At 36.9% G+C, this 22,642-nt stretch overlaps 2 protein-coding genes across 9 annotated transcripts in view; one reads left to right on the forward strand and one right to left on the reverse strand.

Annotated features, from left to right (window-relative positions):
• Positions 1-7,458, reverse strand: part of LRRC38 (leucine rich repeat containing 38) — a 61,306-nt gene extending 53,848 nt beyond the window's left edge. Inside the window, exons 1-2 of the transcript XR_012838570.1 lie at positions 7,400-7,458; positions 3,893-3,983 (exon numbers count right to left, since the gene is read on the reverse strand). The gene's annotated coding sequence lies outside the window, so the exon portion shown is untranslated. The remainder of the gene's footprint in view (positions 1-3,892; positions 3,984-7,399) is intronic.
• A 3,394-nt stretch (positions 7,459-10,852) lies between these two features.
• Positions 10,853-22,642, forward strand: part of PRDM2 (PR/SET domain 2) — a 73,232-nt gene continuing 61,442 nt past the window's right edge. For 3 of the 8 annotated variants that reach the window (XM_075773145.1, XM_075773146.1, XM_075773148.1), the window contains exons 1-2: positions 10,853-10,951; positions 18,093-18,166. In XM_075773145.1, coding sequence (XP_075629260.1) covers positions 18,158-18,166 — 9 coding nt within the window. In that variant the 5' untranslated portion in view covers positions 10,853-10,951; positions 18,093-18,157. Of the gene's footprint in view, positions 10,952-16,389; positions 16,529-18,092; positions 18,167-20,003; positions 20,047-22,642 lie in introns of those variants that run through there. The other 5 variants (XM_075773153.1, XM_075773150.1, XM_075773152.1 and 2 more) reach the window with 4 other exon arrangements.

Here is a 22,642-nt window from a genome sequence, read left to right on the forward strand (position 1 = left end):
CAGAAAATGCCAGAAGACTGAATTCAATAAAAGTAGCAATAATTAAATGTGAACCAGAAGAATTAGGGAGATCAATTATTCCTTAAATTTAAGAAGTGTTCATTTATAGTTAAATACCAATTAAAACATGTAGCAATTGCTTTTAAATGTAATTATTATTTTAAGAATATGCAGTACGCTATTGCAAGTATCTTAACCACATCATTTCATTAAAAAGTAAGTACAACCTGCACGTTAATACTTTCTGTAGAATTCTCAAACTCAAAAGCACTGATGTATCATTCCCACAAGGATTGGAAGTACTACCTCCAGTTCAAGAGAATGATACACAGATTAAGTGACTTGCCAAGCGTTAGAACCACAGGTAAGGGAAAAGCCATCAACCTGGGAATATTTAAACATTAGTCCTGTCACAACTTCATATGAGTTCAAACAAAGTGATATGCCATTATGTTTTACAATAATGTGATTGTTAATACTCTTTCATATAAGACAGTGACAAAGGACACGGGGGGAAAAAAGCAACTCATGGAATCTATCAAGAACCCTCAGGTCAGAAGTACTCTCTGATTGTTTTTTTTTATGAAAAACCATTCAATCTAAAAATAATTTCTCTTCTGCCATCTGAAGTTTTGTAGTGTAGCTACCACTGAACCACCGCAATTTAAAGCTTAAGTCATAACTGGCCTACACCATGCCTACAAACATCATTATAGCTATTTATACTTCATCTAGTTAAATAGATGAGTATCAGATCAGCCATATCCACCCTTTTCCAGACAGCTTTTTTTTAAACCTAAAGTATTAATCATACTGAAGTTCTCAGCATCTAGTTTTGTTAGATGACTACCAATACAGAAGGTAATAGTCGATATGTAAGTTGACACTAGGTGCCATAATGAGAAGTTTGAATTAGTGCTTTGTACTTTTTTCACAGCTGCAGCACAGAGGCATTTATGTATAAATAAACCCAGCATCACACTAGCCATGTGTCTTTGTCCAGGCCTTGTGGATTTAGGCATTGGACCAAACCCACAGCTCCCCCTGCTCTGCAACAAACAGTTGGACTGCAACACAAAGATCCCCATTCAGTCATGTAGCTGTTAGGTTCTTCCAGGCTGGAGAAGTCAGATTTTCAGACTCTGGTAAATGCTAAATTGGCAAGCATCTTACAGGCAAGGAGTGCTGCGCATTCCATGCATTTTCAAGGTAGTGTTCTGTTTCCAGAAAGCAGTTGGGCAAGGACAATTGATTGAGTTCAAACCAAACAGTGCCATCCACAAAAATTAAGTTTTCAGTCACATTTCCAGATTGAGCTAAACGTGAAACAATGGACTTGCCCACCAGATGTTAAGCCATATCAGTATTCAGATAAACTTGCATTAGGGAAAAAGTCTTAAAGATGTTTTGTTCTGACAGATTAGAAGTTTGTATCAAAATCATTTGTCCAAGGTCAGGTGTACAGGACCTCTAGGTCAGTCTAATCTTTTCCTGGTCTACACTTTAGATTATCATAGTTCTAAACTGTTCTCTGGGATCTCACAGCACAAAAATATAAGGAACCACTTAATTCATCCTGGGCTGCTCTTGCAGTATTAGGGAGGGAAGGAGGAAGTGTTTTAATAAGGATTTAGATTCATCCACCTCTAGTCAATTATTTAATGCAGTTGCTGGTCAGTATTGCCTTTAAGTTTTTATCAGATGGCAGTCTTGTAGGAAAAATGAGTTAAAGGCCTTATACAGTACAGAAATCCATTTTCTTAAAACATCAGTAGCTTCCTGTTCTGCATAGGAGAAGAGACAGTTCTCAAAAGAATAGGAAAAATTCTGTCTGTCATTTTTCCCCTCAAAAACCAGAGGGAACTTCTATTTTTACCCAGGCTTTATTGGAATTGTTACTCCATTGCATCAGTATCACTCTTACTGTGCTCCCTTTCCTATTGGAAGATAAAGTTGCAATTACTTTCTGGTACTCTGGAATGACTAAACATTTTCTAATAAGGCAATTTTAAACATACTGATATTTGTCTTAGGAAATTAGTACTGTATGTCTCATTTGAGCTGGGAAGCAACTTCATTTCCTGCTTTTACCAACCATGTTATCCTCAACTAACACATCCTCAGGACTCTAAAGGGAATATTTTGCCTCATGACATTCTTTGATTCATCCTATGCAGGAAACAGGGAAGGAATTAACAGGCTCAGTAGGCGTACTCAAGGGAAAAAAGATGGGAATGTCAGCTCTTCCTCATTTCCTATCTACCATTTTGCAAAAAAAAAAAACCCCCAACAAACCCCAGCCACAGAAGTTGAATTAGCAGTAATAATTGAGCATAGCATAACACATGCTAGCTTCCTTCTTGAAGGAAATGTCCTCTCCTGTGCACTTAGCACTGATGCAATATGCCGAGAAATAGGGGACAGCCATTTGCAGAGCTGTCAGTGTTTTCCTGTGTACACCCATACAAGCTATTTATACAAAGAGAATTAATATGGCAGGGGGATTGGAACTAGATGATCTTTGAGGTCCCTTCCAACCCAAACCATTCTATGATTCTAAGAAAAGGCCACTTCTCAACTTAGACATAGCTTTAGAAATTCTGACCTAAAAACTTGCTCTTACAGGTAATTTATATAATAAAATACAGCTTGCTTTAACAGGCAGCCTTTGCTTTATTAGTAAAGTAGTGAAAGAATTTATATGCTATAAGCTGCTGCATAAAGTTACCTCTGTGATCCAGAGCTGGACTTAGCCTGAGGAAGCTACTGCTGACACTAAGATCTGTCTGAGACAAAATATTAATGAGATTATGAAAACAGACATTGCTATTAACCACAACTCGTGCAGAGGCAAACCCTGCCATCTGTTCATTTAAACCTAGAAGTGCTGAACTTAAGAAATGTTTAACTCATAATTATGAAGTTACTCCTTGAAAACAGTTTTCCTGATGAATTTTTCTAGCTCATTTTGCCACAATTAACAATTAGCTTACTTCCACAATAAGCACACTTGATTGACTAAATGGTATCTGAGAAAGTGAAGCATGCTTGCATTTCATGCAGAAAACTAATTAAGAACCACAAGAATGACTTAAGATTTGATACACCTGATAGGCAGGAATGTATAAATACATACACAGGCAGAATACTAAAGTGACAGACTCCTCACTGCATAATAATGCAGATGTACCATGACTGCCCACTCAGTAAACTGTATCCTAGCACCAGCTAGTGGTAAGAATCATTGAAGACACTTTTATAAGAAAAATGAACATGTTCATAATAGAAAAGCTTCAGATTATTATATATTGCCTCCTAGCCATCAAGCCCAGTTTTTTTTAAAATGCTTCCAACATATTGGTTTCACAGAGTATGCCTACACTATCTATACAGCCCCTCAAGTGTTTGATACAGTTGCTCAAATTGGAAGTAGCAGACAATTATCAGATGCTCTCTGACATTCATTCTGGCTATTTCATCCTCAGAGCCAGCTTGTTACTATACAAGTAGTAGGTACCCAAAACAAAGGTTAAATACTATTCTTACCATGCTTTCCCTTCCACAGGGTATATTGCCAATATCTTCTCTCAACATAAACCTACCTAAACACAAGACCTAATTAATGATTCATTCAGCTAAGAAACTCATGGTCATCAATTTTCTGGATCCAGTCCTATAGCATTTGAATCAGTTTACAGAGGCAGTCCTAAAACATCTGCTTTAGTTCGCAATGGATACCATCCAATGTTAGCTGATAAATTTAAATTTAGATAAATTTAAGTGGACCTCATTTTTATCCCTATGTTACTGTTGGTGTAATTGACACAGATGAATTTTAGCCAGTTAGTAGAGTAGTACTCAGGCAACAGCTAGTAAGTCCTATATAACTTACCTGATGGACTAAAGACCTCAGCAGCTGTCAAGTTCGAGAAGACAATGGTCACAAAGCATGCCTATTCAGTCTTGGACTGAAGTCATCTGTTCTGTAAAATGGAGAAAATAAAGTCTTCAGTTCTACAGCCTGTGATCAAGAGACAGTGAACTGACTTCACTCACTTGACACCTTTAACCAGGATATCTGATGGGGCAGGGTAAGTTTTTGCTAAAGTCAGTCATGTGGGAATTGTAGGAAGGTCACTTTGAGAATGCATATGGAAGCCAAATATCTAAGATGAACTAGGTATGACCATATCATTAATTCCAATAAGCTTGGATACTGCTTTAAGTTGTGAAAAAATCTGCAAAGATGACTCAGATTGTAGAAAGCAAAAATAAAAATAAGGACTGTGAAGGACCTTGAGGCTAAGTTAGAAAGGATCGCCTAAATCAGAAGGAAGTGAAAGCAGCAGGAATACTTGAGTTTTAAGAGTCTCACTCCCCAGGACATTTCAAGCACAAATTACTCAAATATTTCAGTAGTTCGGCCAATTCTTTGTTTTATCTGTCAAAAATGCTCTTTTAGAAAAAAACTGGTAATACTAAATTCAGAGCTATTAAGTAACCAGTAACATTACCAGTTTAATTCTATCAGTCCTTCCCAGAGAAATTATTAGTTTAAACCATAACACACAGCACATTGTCTGCTATGTTTATAAGGACAAACTAGAATAGTACAGAAAGTTTTGATAATGGAGACCTTGGTCTAATTAAGAGAAGAACTGGCCATATTGGTATCACTTGGGTCTAGCTAGTTTCAAGGCTATTTCAGACCTTCTGATGAGAAAAGTCTTTTCTAAAAATACTTTTTCCTACCATGGCACACTAAGACTTCTACACACAAGACATTCCTTGCCTCTAACCGTGTAAGAGTCACCTTTTCAGTTGCTCTGAATATATCCAAACATCCAGATTTACAAAAAGGTTTCTGCTAGTATTTCTCTCCACTGTGTGCTGATATTATGTGCTTGGGTGTGCTTAAGCACACCCAGGTAACCTGAAAAGCTAATTCATGATTTTAGAGAGCACAATAGCAGCAATACTGACATTTTCAGCATACAGAAACCCTGAAGTGTTCAGACCTTTAATCAACTAAAGATCTGTAGGCTTCTCTGACCACCAGTAGTGCAAATTGAAGTGCAAGTCCACTGAAACACCACCAGGTGGTATATATTCTCAACATAAATGCAGGGAAAGTAAAGATGACTTGTACACACACAACCAGATCTACCTAAATTTCAAGCACAAATAAGTGACTACACAACATAATCAACAAAAGTAAAAACTTCCTGACAAAGAAGATTGATAAGTCTATTGGCAATAAACAGAGGCAAGAGAGGAACAAAGACCTGCACAAACTATGCCAAAACTAGACAGCTTGTTCCTGTTCAGCATGATTGAATGAAGGGCTCTGGAAAACCAGTATTAACAGTCACAAATGTGCCCTGATACAAGTGAAGAAAACTACAAGGAATTGGCTGAGTTACAGAACAAGAGTGTTTGAGACAAGGTTGATATTGGAAGCTGTACTTTTATTGTAACAATAGATGTTTCCTTCATGATCTCCTCAATTAAGCAAAATCTGGCACCTGCCTTTTTACTGCTGCCAGTCTCTTAACCTCACTGGTTTTTGGATACCTCTGAGAACAAGGAGTGATTAGCCTGCTAAAGTACTTCTCACTCTGGGAACATAGCATGTCACAGTAGGCTTTGTAGAGACATTTATAATTTAAATGAGCAGCTTGAGAGCCCTAGGATTCATACATGGAAGACTTCTATATCAAGAGTAACATGCTAAAAGATTTATAAGTAATGTGAGTTTCTACTCTTTATGACTCCAAACTAGCAATGTTAATCCCGGAGATAAAACAGTATCTTGCTTCCCAAAATCCTTTTTCACCTTTTGCAAATAAGCATACAATGACACTCCTAAACTACAGACCCCTTTACCCACAGAAGAAACTCCATTTGTGTCAGTACTTTCGTTATTACAGTTGAGATACACACTAATTATTTCCAGAAATTAATGTAGCTTTGAACTTCAACAAAGATTCTGTCCTGTTGGAGCCTACCGTAGCTTTAAAAACATACTATCTGTACTACATAGATCCTCAGTCTCCTTTCAAGTGTTAGTAAGGCGTTACAGCATTAACAGGAATGAGTCTCATCCAAGTTTTCCCTTTGGCAGTGTTTTGTTTCAAGTGAAGTATTGAAATAACACCTCATATTCTATCTGTAAAAAGCAGCAGTTATTAATGAAAGAAATTAATACATTTTTAATCAGAGGGGCATATGCCAGATTCAACTACCTCTTGCATTTCTTGAAAAGAAAGGGTGTTAAGTACCAATGTCTTTCTAGTCCACTTTTCACTTTTAAAACCTAAATATTAACTGAACAGCACAGAAAACTAAATGATTTGGAACTTAGATAATCAACAAGAAAAACATACTTGATTACAGGATTATGGGTCTCACTATATTAGAAGCATATGGAAAAAGTTGTACCAAAGGTACAAAGGTATTTTACTCACACTCAAAGCATGCAGACTAAATATACAGAACCTTGTTAATGACAGCTAGTTGGAAAAAACAGAGTCTATTAACACTTGAGCAAAGCACAGCTGCTTAGACTTAGAGTGATGGGATAAACCAAAATACACAGGCTGGGAAACTACCAGTGAGGCCCCTAAGGCAGAATAATTGGAATCCCTGTAGTTCAATATATGTAATACTGAGCTGAGAAATCATACCTTATGCCTCAAGTTTCTCCAAATCTTCAAGCCTACTTTCACAGGCAAAGTGAAAGTTTCTGTTCATAGATATCACATTACTCCCCATTCTTGCATCTCAAAAGGCAGCAGAAGTTTGTGAAGATGACCACAAGGATTTAATCCATTACAACTTACAGCATGAACAATACAAGGATTCTACAAAACAATGTTACTGCCTCTTCTCTACCCTCTTTCAGTTTAATGAGTCCAGTGACACCTAAAGAGATCAGTATTACTATCAGACACTTAACACCATCACTCAATTTATTTCAAGCAATTCCAAAAGCAAAGTATGTATTTTCCAAATGATTTACTATCACACAAAATTAACATATTATTCAAGGATACCCTTATAAGAGATTTACCAAGCATTTGACAGATACTGTTATATTTACAGTGTGGCTTATTTGCATCCCTTGTGTATTCATTTATTCTATTCTGTAGAGTAGAAGTTCCTGTACTAACTTTGTCAGGTTAGTACTTACTATTATACCCGCAAGCTAGTATTCATCACAGGCATTCTCATCTTTACCCTAAGGAAATCTAGAGCATAGATGATTGGCTTGTGGTCATACATATTTTTATTATTAATTCATTATTGTGAGGCAGAGGCTGAGTTGTGGGAAGACAGACTTAGTGCAGTATTTTGGAAGTTTTTTCTATAAAATTTCGAGGAAGCAGATGTACCCTACCTCTTTCTTCTCATTCTTCTTTCATGCTTTATCTTTTCTTCATATTACTTCTGCCATCCTGAATTTTGAAAAGAAAAAGAACATCCTGTAAGACAAACAGAAATGCTATACTAAATGAGAACCTTTTACTATATATATAGTACCGATTCTTACAGTTTAAGACAAAGGGCTTTAGTCAGAAAGGATTTAATGCACTGAGTATCCCTTTATTTTTTTGAAAGGTCTTGGGGAATGTTTCAAACTAAAAATTGCAAATATCAAGCCTAGAAGGGACTGCATACCCATTTGCATAAGAATGGATGGTACAACAGTGTATTTACTTCCAAATAGTTGACAGTTGAGCAAATGGCTTAGGAATACCTATGGGAAGGCTAGGACTGCACACAGCTGATCCTGATAATGTTACAACTACTAGTTACCAGAAATACTGATAAATTGACAGCACCAGACAAGTTTTATCCACTTTTTTTTGCAATCATACATATAATATGCTTATGACAGCTATATTTTATACAGATCTTGAAATAATATTACTGTTTTCTACTCTGAAAATTTTGACTAAAAAAGGAACTAACACTTTTTTAGTAACATCTATAAGTGTGAGTTCCTTACTTTGTAAATAAAGGAAATAAGTGCAAATCTATTTTGTCTTAGAGAGTGACTGGCAAACTCTTCAACATTTAGACTCTTTGTTTTTACTTATTCTCATATAATGAAGTCTTATTAACTAACAGACTTGAAAATAAGAATTGGAATAATATAGTTTGTCTTAGCATTCAAAATTCTTTTAACATTTATAATAAGCCTTCTAAGAAGCTATGAACTTTAACAAGAACTTGTAAGAGCATTAGCTTTTGTTATCTTAACATCATAACCTTGTATTAGCAGTAATTACATACACAAAAGCCAAGAGTTAGAACAAGCTACCTGAGAAAACACTGTTTGTACTTACTTCAGAAATCTAGCTTTTCAATCTAGTCTCTTCTTCACCTACAATATAATAGAAGGTAACAAAGAATAGTTAATAGAATAAGTACTAAGTGTTAAAAGCAACACAGTTAGATACTCTTGATAAGTGACTATACATCTATAAAGAATTACTTATTGGGTTAGCATTATACTTTTACACAATAAAAAATAAAATTATATTTTAGAACAAGTAGAAACAAATTAAGGCTTAAGACCCATCCATTAAAAAGCTACTTCAGAAAAAGCATTTGATATTAAAACATATAAAAAAACTTTAGAAAAGTCTTCAATTAACCCAACTATAAATCAAGAAAATACAACTACACACCATTCCAACTTTATCACTATACAAAGTCAAACAAACCATGTAAGGAAATAATAAAAGAAATACAGTAAGACAAGCAGCCTTACTGAAAGTAAACTCACTCTCACACTATACCCCTCAACCTGAAGTAACTGCAGCCTTCCACCATGACTTTTAAAGTGACATCCTCCAATCAGTAGCAGGGTGAGTCTTCAAATTAAGCTTCTGAAGAGCCAGTACTGCCTTTACCAGGAAGGAATAGAGAAGTAGTATCAGTATTTGATCAAAAGCTGTTATTCCTTTCAGCCTTAAGCAAGTGAGTAAACATTAATACTGTAGTAATGAAGTTATTAAAATAGAATAAAGTTAATAAACTTAGATGAAGTGTTAAAAATGTCAGTGTTTTGTAGCTAGCATTGTAAGCTTGCAGGTTAGCTTCTTGATACCTACCCTGCGTGATTTACAATCTCAATAACAATGCCTCTAGAATACAGAAAAAAAAGTTTAAAAAGTAAGAATAGGGTAATTTATTTTTTTAAAGGGCTGTGTTTTGAGCTCTTTTGGAAACTTTTTCTAGAGCTGTAAATATGTTGAGGAAAATCATAATTTGTATTTTTTGTGATACTTCTGTGAAACCTTATACTTAATAACCTTGAAGGCAGAAAGGTTCATACTCTAGCTGATACTATATATATTTTGTTCCATGTTTTTATTTTCTCTGTTTTAGGTATAAGGCTCTAACATGCCAAATGAGAGCCTTTTATTTTCTTAAAGTAACCCCAAAACTTACACAGGTGTAACTAGTCTAGCTTACTTATAAAATGAAATATTAATACAGTTAAATTAGAATGAATTTACCCTAATAAAGTAGTTTAAACATATTTATATGAGGATTTGTTACTACTAAAATTAGAGTTTTCAAAACTGATTATGGTATACTTAAGCAACATTTTGAAACATAAACACATCCTGAGTATTCCAGGTGGGAAGATCAGTGTGTCCTGTTATTTTTCAGACTGCTGTTGCTTGGCAAAGTTAAGCATTACCACAGAGGTATTCAAATCCTCTGGCTTCAGAGCGTGTGTTTTTTTTAGAGTTGCAAGGTTATCTTTGTAGCTATGTTTGCTGGAAATATGGTGGATTGTTTCAAAAAGCTTCAGTTTGACCAAGGTGGGTAGCCAGGTGATTTGCTTGGCTACTTGCTAATGAAACCTTCCAGCTTTATGGAATGGGACTCTCGTATCCTGATACCATACAAGTACTTTGTGTGTCCGGGTTTGTCACAAGGTTTAATATACTCCTTGATGTAAATGCACAATGAATGTGAAAGCAAAATATTTAAGAAATGTAAAACATTTTTGGACTTTAGATCTCTAATCTGTAACTGTATTAATGACTCCCATCTCCTACACGTTGAAGTCTTAAGGTTTTCCTCTGGAAAAATGGCAAATTCTTTACATTTCCATGTAAAAAATAGTCCTAGCTCAGGAGGATTACATCTCTTTGACAGTATAATGAATACAAAATTCAAGTGAGAGATAAAATTATTTTGCTCTTTAAATTAAAGGGAGACACTGTTGTGCCCTGCAATACAAATACAAACATCTCCCAGGAGGTGATTATGGTTTGGTTGGTTTTTTTCCCCTCTTGGGTACTTGCTCAGAAATTAGGGTGAAAAAACCCCTTGATTTACACGGGAGAGCACAATTTATGTGCAACAAAAAGGGCTCTCAGCCTGTCAGGCTGCTGGCCCAGAGAAACTGCCCGCGCGCTGCCTCAGGGGGTGAGGATCTTTCCATACATCACCTCCTTATTCAAATAATTTTCCCTCAGCCACGGGTTGTTTTATTTTTTTTTCCGGTCAGAGGCGAGAAAACCACCTCCCTTGCAGAGCTGCATTACTACGAAAAGAAGAAAGACCAAAAAAAAAAAAAAAAAAAAAAAAAATTAGGGAAAGAGAACCCGCTCTTCTCCACAGCTCATTGTCTGGGATGAGGGTGGTGGCTGGAGGCCGCGGTGCGGAGGCCGGCTCCGGCAGTGGGATGAGCTGAGGCCGGTCTCGGGGCAATAACTGGGGGTGACACGGGAGCGGGGAGCCGGGGGCGGCGGGCGGGGGCGGCCCCGCTCCGAGGGGGTCCCGCGGCGGGGGGGACCTGCCCGCTGGCCTCCCCCCAACGTCACTTCCGAGGCTGGAGACAAAATGGCGCCCGGATGGTGCCGGAGCTGAGGCCGCTCCGCGCCGCTCCGAGCCGGGCCGCAGGCGGCGGCAGCGGCTGCAGGTAAGAGGGAGGCGACGGGGCTCGTCGCGTTGCCCGCGGGCGCCGCCGCGCCGGAGGGCGGGACGGGGCGTGGGGGCGGTGGGCAGAGCCAGCGGCACGCCGCCGGGGCCGGGGGCGCGGCTGGGAGGGGGCCCGGCGCGGGAGGAGGGGACCGCGGCGGCGGCGGCCCGGCCCGCGGTGGAGCCTCCTTCGGGGAGGTGGAGCCGCACCGGGAGGGGGGGCCCAGAGGGAGGTGGCCGCAGTGGACGAGGCCGCCGTGGCCGCGGGGTGGGCTTGCGGGAGGCGGCTGCAGGTGTGAGGGCTGGATGTGGCAGCCGCGCCTTGCCGGAGAGCATCGTGGAGAGAGGGGGCCGGGAGGAGGGTGGCGGCACGGGGCCGTTTGGAGGACGGTGCTCCATCCCTGGGCTGCTGCTTCAGGGTTTTTTTCTTGAAAATGCTGCCTCGGAGGTGTCAGCTGGCGAGGCAGAGCTCTATAACGGCTGCCAGCCTGACGTTGTGAGACAACTGTCGTCTTCCAAATAGTTCAGAATACACAGTCTTCAAAAGTTTTGGCAATTCACACACCTTAAAGCTCGCTGCACCTCTAGTGCCTGCCATGCTGGGAGAGAGGGGGCTTGGAGAAATTCATTTTGGGTTTGGTTTCCTCACTGGAAGTGGCCTTCCTAGGATGTGTCACATAAATAGGAGATTTTTTCATGATGATGCAGTGGGGAAGAATGTTTGGGGTAAGAGAGAAAATCTGTATGTAAGACATTTAGAACAGTTCAAGAGTAGTATCTTCAAGTACATTTTATATTTGAAGGCAAAGAAGTGTGTGGAGCATTGCTGATAACTGCCTCACAAGTGGGTAGCTCTTCAGTAAAGTTTCTAGTGGTATCAAATTCATAGGAAGCTGCAAAAGCTCCATTTTGAACTACTGAAGAAAACTTTAAATTGTTTTCAGCTGTTGGAAAAGGAAGGGAAGGTGATGTGGTTGCACCTGCTATTGGATCGTTCAGTGGCAAAAGAAATATTTTTCTTATTTTAAGTTTGAGTAATCAACAGTGGACAGCTCAGGAAAAGAAGAGGTCTTCTTGCATTTCCATGCCACTCCAGTTTGCTGTTCCCAGCCTGTGCTCTTGACTTTGGGCATCTTATTTGGATAAAAAAATCTTTTTCAGTTTATTCACACGTATTAAGTAGTTGAGAAGAACTGGAGATGTATAGCAGTGTACTATGGAATTATTATGTTGTTGTCTTTTGACACTTGCCACATTTTTTTATTAAAATGATGTGCATGTTAAGAATTCACGTATGCTTTCCTTGGTATAGACAGAGAGGCATCCAGCTCTTCCAGCTGTTGAAGCACATGGTGAATCAGTGCTACATTGACACTCTTCAGATAGAGAACGGCATCGCTGATAGATAGGGGGAAGCGACCTTTAAGAAACAAAAGAACTCTTAGCCTTGTAGAGACAGCAGTGAGAACTGTGTAGTAGTATCTGTTAGTTTTGAAAACAGAAGTTCAGAGAGATTTAGAGATGACCGGTGTGGTAATGTATTTCTGTATCATTGGTATCCAGTTGCTAGTTTTTTTACAGTATGCTTGCAAGACCTTCAAATGAGGATCTTAACCAGAAAAAAAGAAAAAAAAAAAAGTTGATGACTTATACAATAGCACAGTACCTTATTATCACGAGACATTTGCTTTCTGGTAGAGATTGGAGACTGCTACTTGTATGATTTTATAAACAGCTGGAGTTTATCAACTCGTGTATTGGAACATCTGCATTGGCATACCTTTTGAATGTACTGCAGTATATTTGCTGTTGAATTTGCAGGCATGTGAAAGGGCAGGTGTGATCCTGATACTTAACAGCCCCCCCAATGAAATAATTTCTTTTACCAATGTATTTTTTCTCTGATTGTGTTCTTAGCTGAAAAATATTTCTTCTTTGCCTCTGTATAAAACATGCCTGTAGACAAAAGTGGGAGGCTGAGTCTTGGTTTGTAAGAAGAAATTACTGAAATGAATGACTTGATGTGGTAGTAAATCAGCAGCGTACTGGTCTGAGAAAATTTTCATTTGAATTTACTGTCTTTGCCAGCAGAATTAAAGGTGTACTTATATCTGAAGATTGGAATGGTGTTTCTGTATATTTGCAGTTGTTAGAGACTTGTTATTTTCTGTTGCTTCTCTTGACTAGTTGCTGTTTAATTAATAAACTCAAATTTTATTTTCGTGTTGGTGATTTCTTGGCACGGTTATCGGAATAAACCTTTGTAAGGTATAACAGTTTATTTGGTTACGTGGCAGTAAACAAAGCCTTTTTTCTTAATGGACAATAGGTAATAGATTTCAGTGTTCAGAAAACAGTTGTTTGCCCATTTTTTCTCTATTGTTATTCTGGCAAGTCTTGAGTAACTGAAAATGTCTTTGCATAGATAGTGCTTTTTGTTTCTATCAAATACGTATTTTAATCTTTCAGAGTTAACATGAATTTTTTTTGGCAAGCTTTGTTCCACCTAAGGCATTGAAAATTTGTGGATTAGAGTATTTCAGTATTGAATTGAAAAAATGTAAATGTCCTGATGTTTAAAAAAAATATAAAAAAATCATGTGCTGTGGCTAAAAAGTAAAAGAAAGCAAAAGAGCCCTGCAGCATCCCAGCCTGAACCCCTGGTCGTTAGGAAAGCAGACTGTTGAGACTTTTAAGTTTTGTTCCTGATTCTGTAATGAACGTGTTTTTACCGGAGCAGTGATGTAATGCATGTCCCATTTTCAGCTTCCAAAATAGGATTGGTACTCTTATGCCTGGTTTTTCCTTTCTCTGACTTGAAAGCAACATTCTTTTTCAAAGTGCTTTTGATTCTGGCATGTTTTTTAAAAAACTGCACATACAGAAATGATAAATATGGCTTATAAAATCAGAAGATAGACTATTTAGTAAAACCTAGGAATGCTTGCTAGAAGTATACCATCTGATTTAGTTTGAAAAAGACAATCTGTAATGTCAGTTTTGTATAAAATTACTTGCTCTTCTTTGCAAACTTTATTCCCAGCAAACTATAATTTTTGTTAGGAAATATTTGAAATTCTTAAATGTAGAATTCAGAAATAAGGTCAAAATATTTTTTGTTTCAAGTGTTTTGTTTTAGAGTGACCACAGTGTTTCCTTATATACGAATGCCTCGTATATTCTTATCTAAATAAATAAATTCGTTGCCTAACAATGCACTTTTCTGAAACTAAGATTATATGATGTGGTAGATACTCTTTCTCTCGTGTTTGTTTCCCACATGCTCTAATGTCTCGAGAAACTGCGTAGTATTTTTGTACTCATGAGATACAGTAGTAGTTTGAAATAAAGTAGTGGTTTGAAATAAAGATGACTTGGCAATGTTTTCTGGAAATTAATTTAAAAAATTCAGGTTACTGTACGGGTGTGCGTACTTCATTTTTTGCATAGAACCTTTATTGGTACAAGTTTACTGTGGTAGATGTTATTAACCATATTCAAGTCTTTGATAGATGCAGGTATATGTTGCTGTTGAGTTTGAAGGAAAACTTGAAATGGTTGTTCTCTCTATTTGATGGAACTACTGATGTGGCTGATTTAATGTTGTCATCATCATGTCTGTAAACTTAATATATCACAATTCCCCTGATGACAAATCGGAGCAGTATCATTTTCTTTGGGGCTTTCCTAGAAAATCTTGCATTGGATTTGGCTGTATGTGTAGCTGAAAAGTCATCAGCGTATGAAGTGAAAGCTTGTTTCTGCTTGCAGTGACAGAAGTAAATACGTTGTGGGTAGTCATTGATCATACGGGGAACTAATATTTGTGCAGCAGTTGTAGAATTTGTTTCATGTTTTCTTGGTTTTGTTGAACTTTGTGTACTAGAAGTTAAAACTCAAATTCAGTGTTACAGATACTTTGTCTTCTGTTCTTACGCCATATTTCATTTAGGTAGAAAGAAAACTAGTGACCGTACATAAGTCTGTGTATGGGCTTAATTATTTTTTTTTTCCAGTGCAATTAATCTTGCTATCCACATAGTTGAGTTCATTGTTAACAAAATAGGTAACATGGAGGAAGGAAAAAGTGAGGAAATATCTTCAGGCTTTTTTTTCAGTTAGCTCATACATGTAACTTGTCAGAACTGTAGGTGTAAAATTTTAAGATGAAGTGTGTATTTTAAATTAATAGCTTTATAAATACTTGTTGAAGCTTTTGGTTTACTGTAATTTAATTTCTTGTCTAATTGTATTTTATGGTCAAGCAGTTCCTCTGGTAACTTGCAGCCGAAAGAATAGAGAGTAGCGCAGTCTGTAAGGAATCTGCTTAAACTGTGTTATATGGATGTTTAAATACATCAGAATATTAGGATTTGTCATCTTCTCCTAAGAAATACCATTGAGAGTTTTGGATACAAACAGTTCTATGAAAGCTGAATAAAGCATTTTTAAAATTTGTAAAAATACCAGGCTTATTTTTTATTTTGAAAATTCTTTGAAAACGATATTAATTCTAAGCAAAATAATTTTGACTTAGTGTATGAAATACAAAAAAAAGCGTATTTTTACTGCTCAAATGAAAGTTTTAAAAAAAAAAAGGTTTTGACTGCTTTTCACATTTTTGACTAATTTACTTAACTCGGGTAAGAAAGCTCAGCTTAGAGGAAATTTTCATCTAGACAGGACTTTCCTTTAGCATTGACCCCTTCAATCCATCGCTTCATTGATATTTACTGTTGCCTACGTTTAGCAGCTGACTAGTGACGGTGTTGAATGGTTCCTTCTGTAAGACAGTGCTTTCCATCCTTATTGTCTTTACATATCTAGAGTTCTGGGGTAAATGCCTTCCTCGTTTATTCCGTGTTGAAAATGATGTACGTACGTCAGCTGGCTGTCACCTACCGCAGCGTAACGTATGTGTGCTTCTTACGCTAGGTTTTCTAAATCACTTTCCAGAACCATGCTAGAAAATGGTGATGTGAACAGTTATTCCCTTGTCGTTGAGGGACTGATAATCTTCAGGGGGAGGGAGGAGAAAAGGTAGAAATAGGCAGCTGGAGACAGTAACCACGTAAATATGCTACAGCCATAGAAGCTCATCAGGCTGTGCTGTAAAGTCATGTCAGTAAAAGGTTCTTGCTTTTGTTGTCTTTACGTGAGTAATCGATGTTTATTTTGTAGCCAAGTATAGAAAAAACAAGACATTTGTTACTAAAAATAAGTTGGTTTTCACATTAGGAAATGTTTTAATGCCCCTCTTGCTATCCAAAATATTTAATTTATAAATTGACATTGTGTGGGTATTGTCCCAATGAACAATGAGGAAGAGCGCACTGGATTTGGCCCTGTTATTCAGGCCTCATCTCAAGAACAGAAGTTTATACTGACTCCAACCTTTGCTTTTTCTTTAATCTGCAATTCTGTGTGCTAAGGCGACTTTCAGCAGATGACAGGCAGTCCACGGATCAAATTTCAGAAACCATTTGCCTAAAGCATTTGCGTAAAAATGTCTGAAGTAGAAACCATATTTGTCAGGAGGGATAATGAGTTAAGATACCAAGGCTGAGGGAAGTAAAGGGTATGTGGAAGATGTATGAGAAACAACTGCGTGCTAATGCATGAGAAACTTGGTGCCGAAGGGACGTTATTGTCATGGCAAGATTTAACAATCTCAGGAGTGACTGTAACTCGTAATGAAACCTGTGGAGTATTCCCTATTTGTTCGGTAGTTTCTTGGTGCTGGCTCTGTTCTCTGTCACAGAAAATTTTAGAAAATCAAATGCTTGGAATGTGTCATTCCTAGGAACCGATTTGTGTTTGATAGATGTACTGAAGTAAGTTAGAAATTTGTAATAGTACATTCCAAAAGGAGTGCTTTTCTTCAGATGTTTAAAAGCTGTTCAGATGGAGCTCTTTCGCCTGTAACTGGAAATCCCACAGAACCAGTTGCAAAACTGGAACTGAAATACAGATGTTTCAGCTCTTTGTCTAAATGCTCATGTAGTGTTGAAATATCAGGACAAAAGGAGTTAATCCTGGGAAAGCTGTATACAACACATATATCCTTTTTGAGGAAGCTTTTCCTTTTCTTATGAATTTCTTAAGCAATGCAACATTTGTATGACAGTATTTTCACTGTTACGCAACATTAAGAATTCTTACAGTGCAAAGATGTGAAGGATTGTATAAAATTTATTTGGAGTATTTATTTAGAGTATGTTTTCCTTGAATGCATTTTAAATTAAATGTTAGTATTTGTACAAAGCACTTAGTAAAAAAAGCAGTTAATCATTGTTATAGTAAGAAAACTAAAGTCAGGAAGAAATAGCAGTATTTGAATAAAGTGCTTTAAGTGATTGGGTACCAGTTAACCTCCAAAAAAAGGTGTGGTTCATATGTTGAAAATTCTGTATGAGACCAGGAAGGATAGTGTTTCCAGCATAACTTGATAACTTGTAATAATGCTTTTTTGAATGCATTAAAATAAAAAAAAAAAGTAAGGAGGTGAGTTGATGTACTACACACTTAGATATGGCATCATTGTGATTAGTTTTGTCTTCAATCATGAGTTTCCAAACTTGATGCCTACTTGGACTAGGAAATTTTGTTGGAAACCTTTTGAAATCTCAGTTTTCTGTTAAACAAGAATGCCAAATGTGTTAGCGTAATAAAATACCTTAATAAAAGGCCCAATTTTAAGGCAGAATTTCCTGTTTCTAATATGGGAGAGTGGAGAATCAAATGCATGCATTTTGTTAATTTGAAAACCACTTAAGGTCTTCCATAATGCCTTGATACTAAATTTTAGAGACATCTGACTCCTGAAGTTCTTAAAAGTACTCAGTCTTGAACAAGCCGACTTGTTTTTAAAAGCAAATTAAACAATCCTCCTTGAGCACATTTCTGTTGCATCATCATTTAAAACTGGGAGAAAGATTAATGATAGATAGCTGCCTTGAGATTATTGATATACATTTGAGCTATAATAGCAAAACTATAGCTTGGAGCAGATTTTTTTATAAAGTGATCTGCTCCTTTGTGACAAATGCTTTAGGAAGAGAAACTACAGGTCTGTGTGTACTTTCAATTCAATGTAAATTTGTAGGTAGGTGCGTGTTACAATTGTCTGTTTTTCTTTTTAGGGCTCATGTAATCAAAGGAGTTTCTTTGTTGTGTGTATCTTTTCAGAACACAACAGGAATTCAAAATGAATCAGGTGAGTATAAATGTAAGACTTTATCAAAATACTTAGATGTTAGAACAGTTAATTATTAATAAGAAAAGTAAATCATCCACTAAAAAAGAAATGTTCTTTAAAATCTTCGGTGTCATTAAATTTCATAATCCTCCTTTCCACAACATGTATGCTTGTGAGATTTATTTTATTTCATGGACTTAAGTATTTGTGTGTGAACTCCCTTTAGCAGCATGTAAGTTATTACTGCTGGCACCTCTTATAAGAACACCTCTGCAGAAAAATCTGTTTCATCCTGAAGCTTTTGGTAATAAATCAACTCCTTATAAAAGTGGGTTGAAAATTGAAGGCTTCCATTATTTTTTTTTAACCTATTTTAACCACTTTACCATTTCAAATGTGCAGTGAACAATCTGTCACAGAAATTGATTGATCAGGAAGGTTCACGCTTTTCTGGAACCCTGAGCATTTCCTCTAGAATCAAGGGAAAAGACTGGGAAAGCACATTTCTTTTGTGATGCAATACTCTGCCCTACGGATGCAGGAATGTCCTGACTGCAGGGTGTACACTGCCAAGTGTATGTGATTTTATTTTGCATTTGTGCATCCAAGTAGGAATTATACATCTGCTTGTCTATCATGCACAATTGTATTACTTAAAGATACTTACAGAAAAAGTACATGTTGCCTTACATTTTCTCTTAAGTATTTCTCTCTTTGGATGATCTTACAAAGTCCCTTTGGTGTGGGAATGTGACCATAGGATATTACACTGAAGGAATGCCATTTTTAAGTTGCTAAAAACATCGGCTGTGAACAGAAGCTTTCTTAACCAGAAACAACCACAGTACACAGTCATGTGAAATGCTTTGTATCCTTTTTTATTGATGCCTGTATGTAATGAGTGCTTTTATTGCCCTTTATGCCCTTATTTGATCAGCAGCAGGATTGAATACAATTAGCGCTTTGCTGAAGTATGTTCTCACTGAAGTTATAGAAGTATATACATAATATAAGTAATTACAGTGTGAAATGTGCCGGTGGGATGTTTCCTGTTGCTTTTTACCTCTGATTTAAAGTGAAAAATCTTCAATGTATATATGTGTATTTAAAAATTACAAAGCAAAATATAATCTCTATCAGAGCCTTGAAATATGTATTGTAAAAAATACGTATTTGTATTCTATCTATACACAAATATAAATTATAATATATATATAATACAAATAACATTTGCATTAGCACACTGTGAAGCATTAGTAGTCTAGTTTGGATTAACTAGGCTAACTATTGCTTCACAATTTATTTCTATTGAGACTTGACATTTTTTCACCTGTAAGGTTTGTTTTGAATGCATTCAGTGGCATGAAGCAAACAGCCTATTGCTCTGTCTGCTTGAGTAATAATCCTGCTTTATTAGTTGTCCTGACAAGCTTTGGATTCTGCTAAAATTCTGAAAGCTGTAGATCCTAATCTTTAATTGTTACTGTTGGCTGTTTCCTTCCCATTTGTGTGTCTTTGTACCCCTGTGTCCTGTCTGTCATCATGTCCCCTTGCTCCTGATCTGTTCCTAAAGTTAAGTAAGATTTCTGTGCTGTACCAAAACAAAATCTTCATCTTTCTTATTGTGACTGCTAATATTATTTATGCAGTGCTGTGATGTATGTCACCTTCAATTAAATAATGAGATGACCCTGCCTCTGGGAATAGTTTATAAGAGCTTAGAGTCCTTCTTAGTGTTGCTGGCTTTCACATTTCATTTCCAAAGTGTACAGAGCTCATATGGCTTTTTATTGTTCAGTTACCATTCATATTAAGTGTGTATTTAGCATCAACCCTGTGGTGTTTTTTCTTGCAGTGCCCTTGTCATTTCATTCACTGTTGACAAGTTGTAGTGCCAGGTCTGTATAAGAAATGTTTTTGCCTGATGCCAAACATCTTTCAAATGTTCTGTTCTCGTATGTCTTTCATTCTGCTTATCTCTGCTTTTGGTGTGACTTCAATGACCCTGAGACTAATTGGGCTAGTGTTAATTTGGTTTATAAGAAAAGACAGCTAGTTTTGTTGTTTATCACATATAAACTTGAAGTTGTGAAGGAAAACCTTTTCATAAATACTTTGGTATGGCCTTCTTGTATTAAGGAGGAGAAGGATTGGAAAAAAGAAGCAGCACCTGTTGTTGGAAGTAATATTTTTGGGTTTCTTGGAAGATTGCTGTCTCAGGATAGACAGTATGCATTCTCTATATCTGTTTTAAAAACAGATCTTCCTTTAATATGTAAACTACTTCATCAGAATATGCTGAATAATTTATTTAAAAAAACCCAAGCAGACACGGGGGTTTGATTGGTAGCATTTACTGCATCTCAGGCTGCATTACGATAGAGTAGGAAGAAGGCTGCATGCTACCTGGAGAACTGCAGGGGCAGTTATTTAAAAATGGTGAGGGGGTAAGTTAACAAATTACACCTGCACTTGTACTAAAACTCCCTCCCCCCATTCCCTCTGAATTTTTCAATTATTATTTCAAATATTTGTTACATCTTTAATTTTCAAGCACACACAGTGAAATTGTTGCAAAGAGGGGTAGTCGAGTGCAGTTCTGGGACAAGCAGAGACCTTTCTGACTTAACCTTTCTTGTGCTAGCTGGCTGTTTGCGTCAGCAATCTTCATAGTCACTTCATCTCCTTTTCATAACTACCTCTTCTAACTTCTCTGCCTCTCTTCAGTGACATCCTTTCATTTATCTTTTCCTTTATCTTAATCCTATTTCCACCAAAACGTGACACTAACTGAATGTTTGTCATTCATCACATCGTTCAGGATGATTTTTTTTTTCCTTTCACTCTAATCTCGGATTGTCTGTAAACATCTCGGTGCAGCTACTGTTTCTACTGTGCTTAAATACTGCTTGTAACATTATAGTCTAATTTGTGGTTCATCCATAGGTACAATTATATTGAAAGTGGTGTCAAAAATTGCTTAATCAATGTGTTGAAAGTTACTATCAAAGTGATTGGATTCTGAATTCGATGCAAACAGGAAAAGGTGGTTTCAGTTAAGGCACTCCTTCAGCCCTCAAATGATATTTTTTTATTATTTTTTTTGCTCATTGTTCTTAAGTCACTTCACTCCGACTGATGTGAATGCTAGCAATGTAGTATTTCTGATAAACTTTGGTGTAAGCAGCTTAAAAGTGAAATAAGCTTCAAGTGCTTTTGTATTCAAAATTCCAGTCTTGGAGTTAGTAAAAAATACCATATTAGGACCTCAGTTAAATGCAAAAGTTGGCTGTAAGGTGTGCACCAGTACACTATCCTTATCAAGAGGTGAATTTTTTAAACAGAAAAATCAATTTAAATGTGATTGTTAAGTGTTGGTGGAAAAGTGATTGAAATACAGTATTTTTTCATTTGCTAGACAGACATTCCTTGGGGACAAGTTGTGATCTGGAAAATGTTTTAAGTAGCTACATTTAAATTGCAAATAAAATGAGATTGCCCTGATTTGACTGAACTAAATTGTTGTTTATTTTACTGTATAGTATTTCGTTACTTATTACCATTCGTTTGAGGCGTGAAAGGTATTGTTATATACTAGGCCGTATCCAATTTTCTGGTACTTGTGAAATCCATTAATTTGACAGGTGTCGAATGAGTCTGTGTTCTCTGACTGTAGCTGCTAGTCTTTGATTTATGTAGGTAGATGCAAAATAAAGTTCTGATTGCATATTACTCCATGCAAATATACTTCTTAAATGATAGAACAGTTTGGGGATATTTATGGCTAAAAGGAGGTGTGACTATTAAGGAATATGCCAGACACATCAGAGGATATGACACAATGCTGTATGCTTCTGTTTAAATCAGTTGAGTCTGATTTTTAAAGTTTTGGTAGGTTAAAATTTATTTGCAGACTTGAGATTTTTACCTGCTCCTCTAGCTACGGTTGTAAAACAAAACCAAAAACCCCCAAACAAACCAAACCCCAAAATGAAACCCAACCAAAAAACCACCTTGTTTTTGTTAGCTTGAAACCTGGAGTGCATCATTCTGATAAGCTGTCTTGCTCATTCTCTGTAGTCCCCCTCATCTATGCCTATATATAATTTGTTAGAAATCACTGTGAAAAATAGGCTTGGTTCTCCCCTGAGGAAATCGCAGGGTAATGTACTGGAAAGATATTTAGGTTTCTTTGTTTGATATACTGAGAAGACCGTGTTTCTTTTTTGTCTGATGAGACACAGCTTCTTGTGTATCAGCTCAAGGCTAACAGATGTCTGAAAATCAGACTTCTTTCATCACTGTTTTTCCTTTTGGATTGTTGGAAGAGTGAAATAAAACTTTGATCTGCTTTGAATAGACTTCAGTTATTATAACTAAAGAATAAAGATTTTTTTTTCCCCCTCCCTGGTCTCTTCACTCTCTTGGATGGGAAGGGATTTCTGGCATTCTAGTCCTTCCATGCTTTCCAATTTGGGGACTTTCTCCCCTACA

The sequence above is a fragment of the Balearica regulorum genome, chromosome 21 (assembly GCF_011004875.1).
Source record: "Balearica regulorum gibbericeps isolate bBalReg1 chromosome 21, bBalReg1.pri, whole genome shotgun sequence".
Classification (NCBI taxonomy): Eukaryota; Metazoa; Chordata; class Aves; order Gruiformes; family Gruidae; genus Balearica; species Balearica regulorum.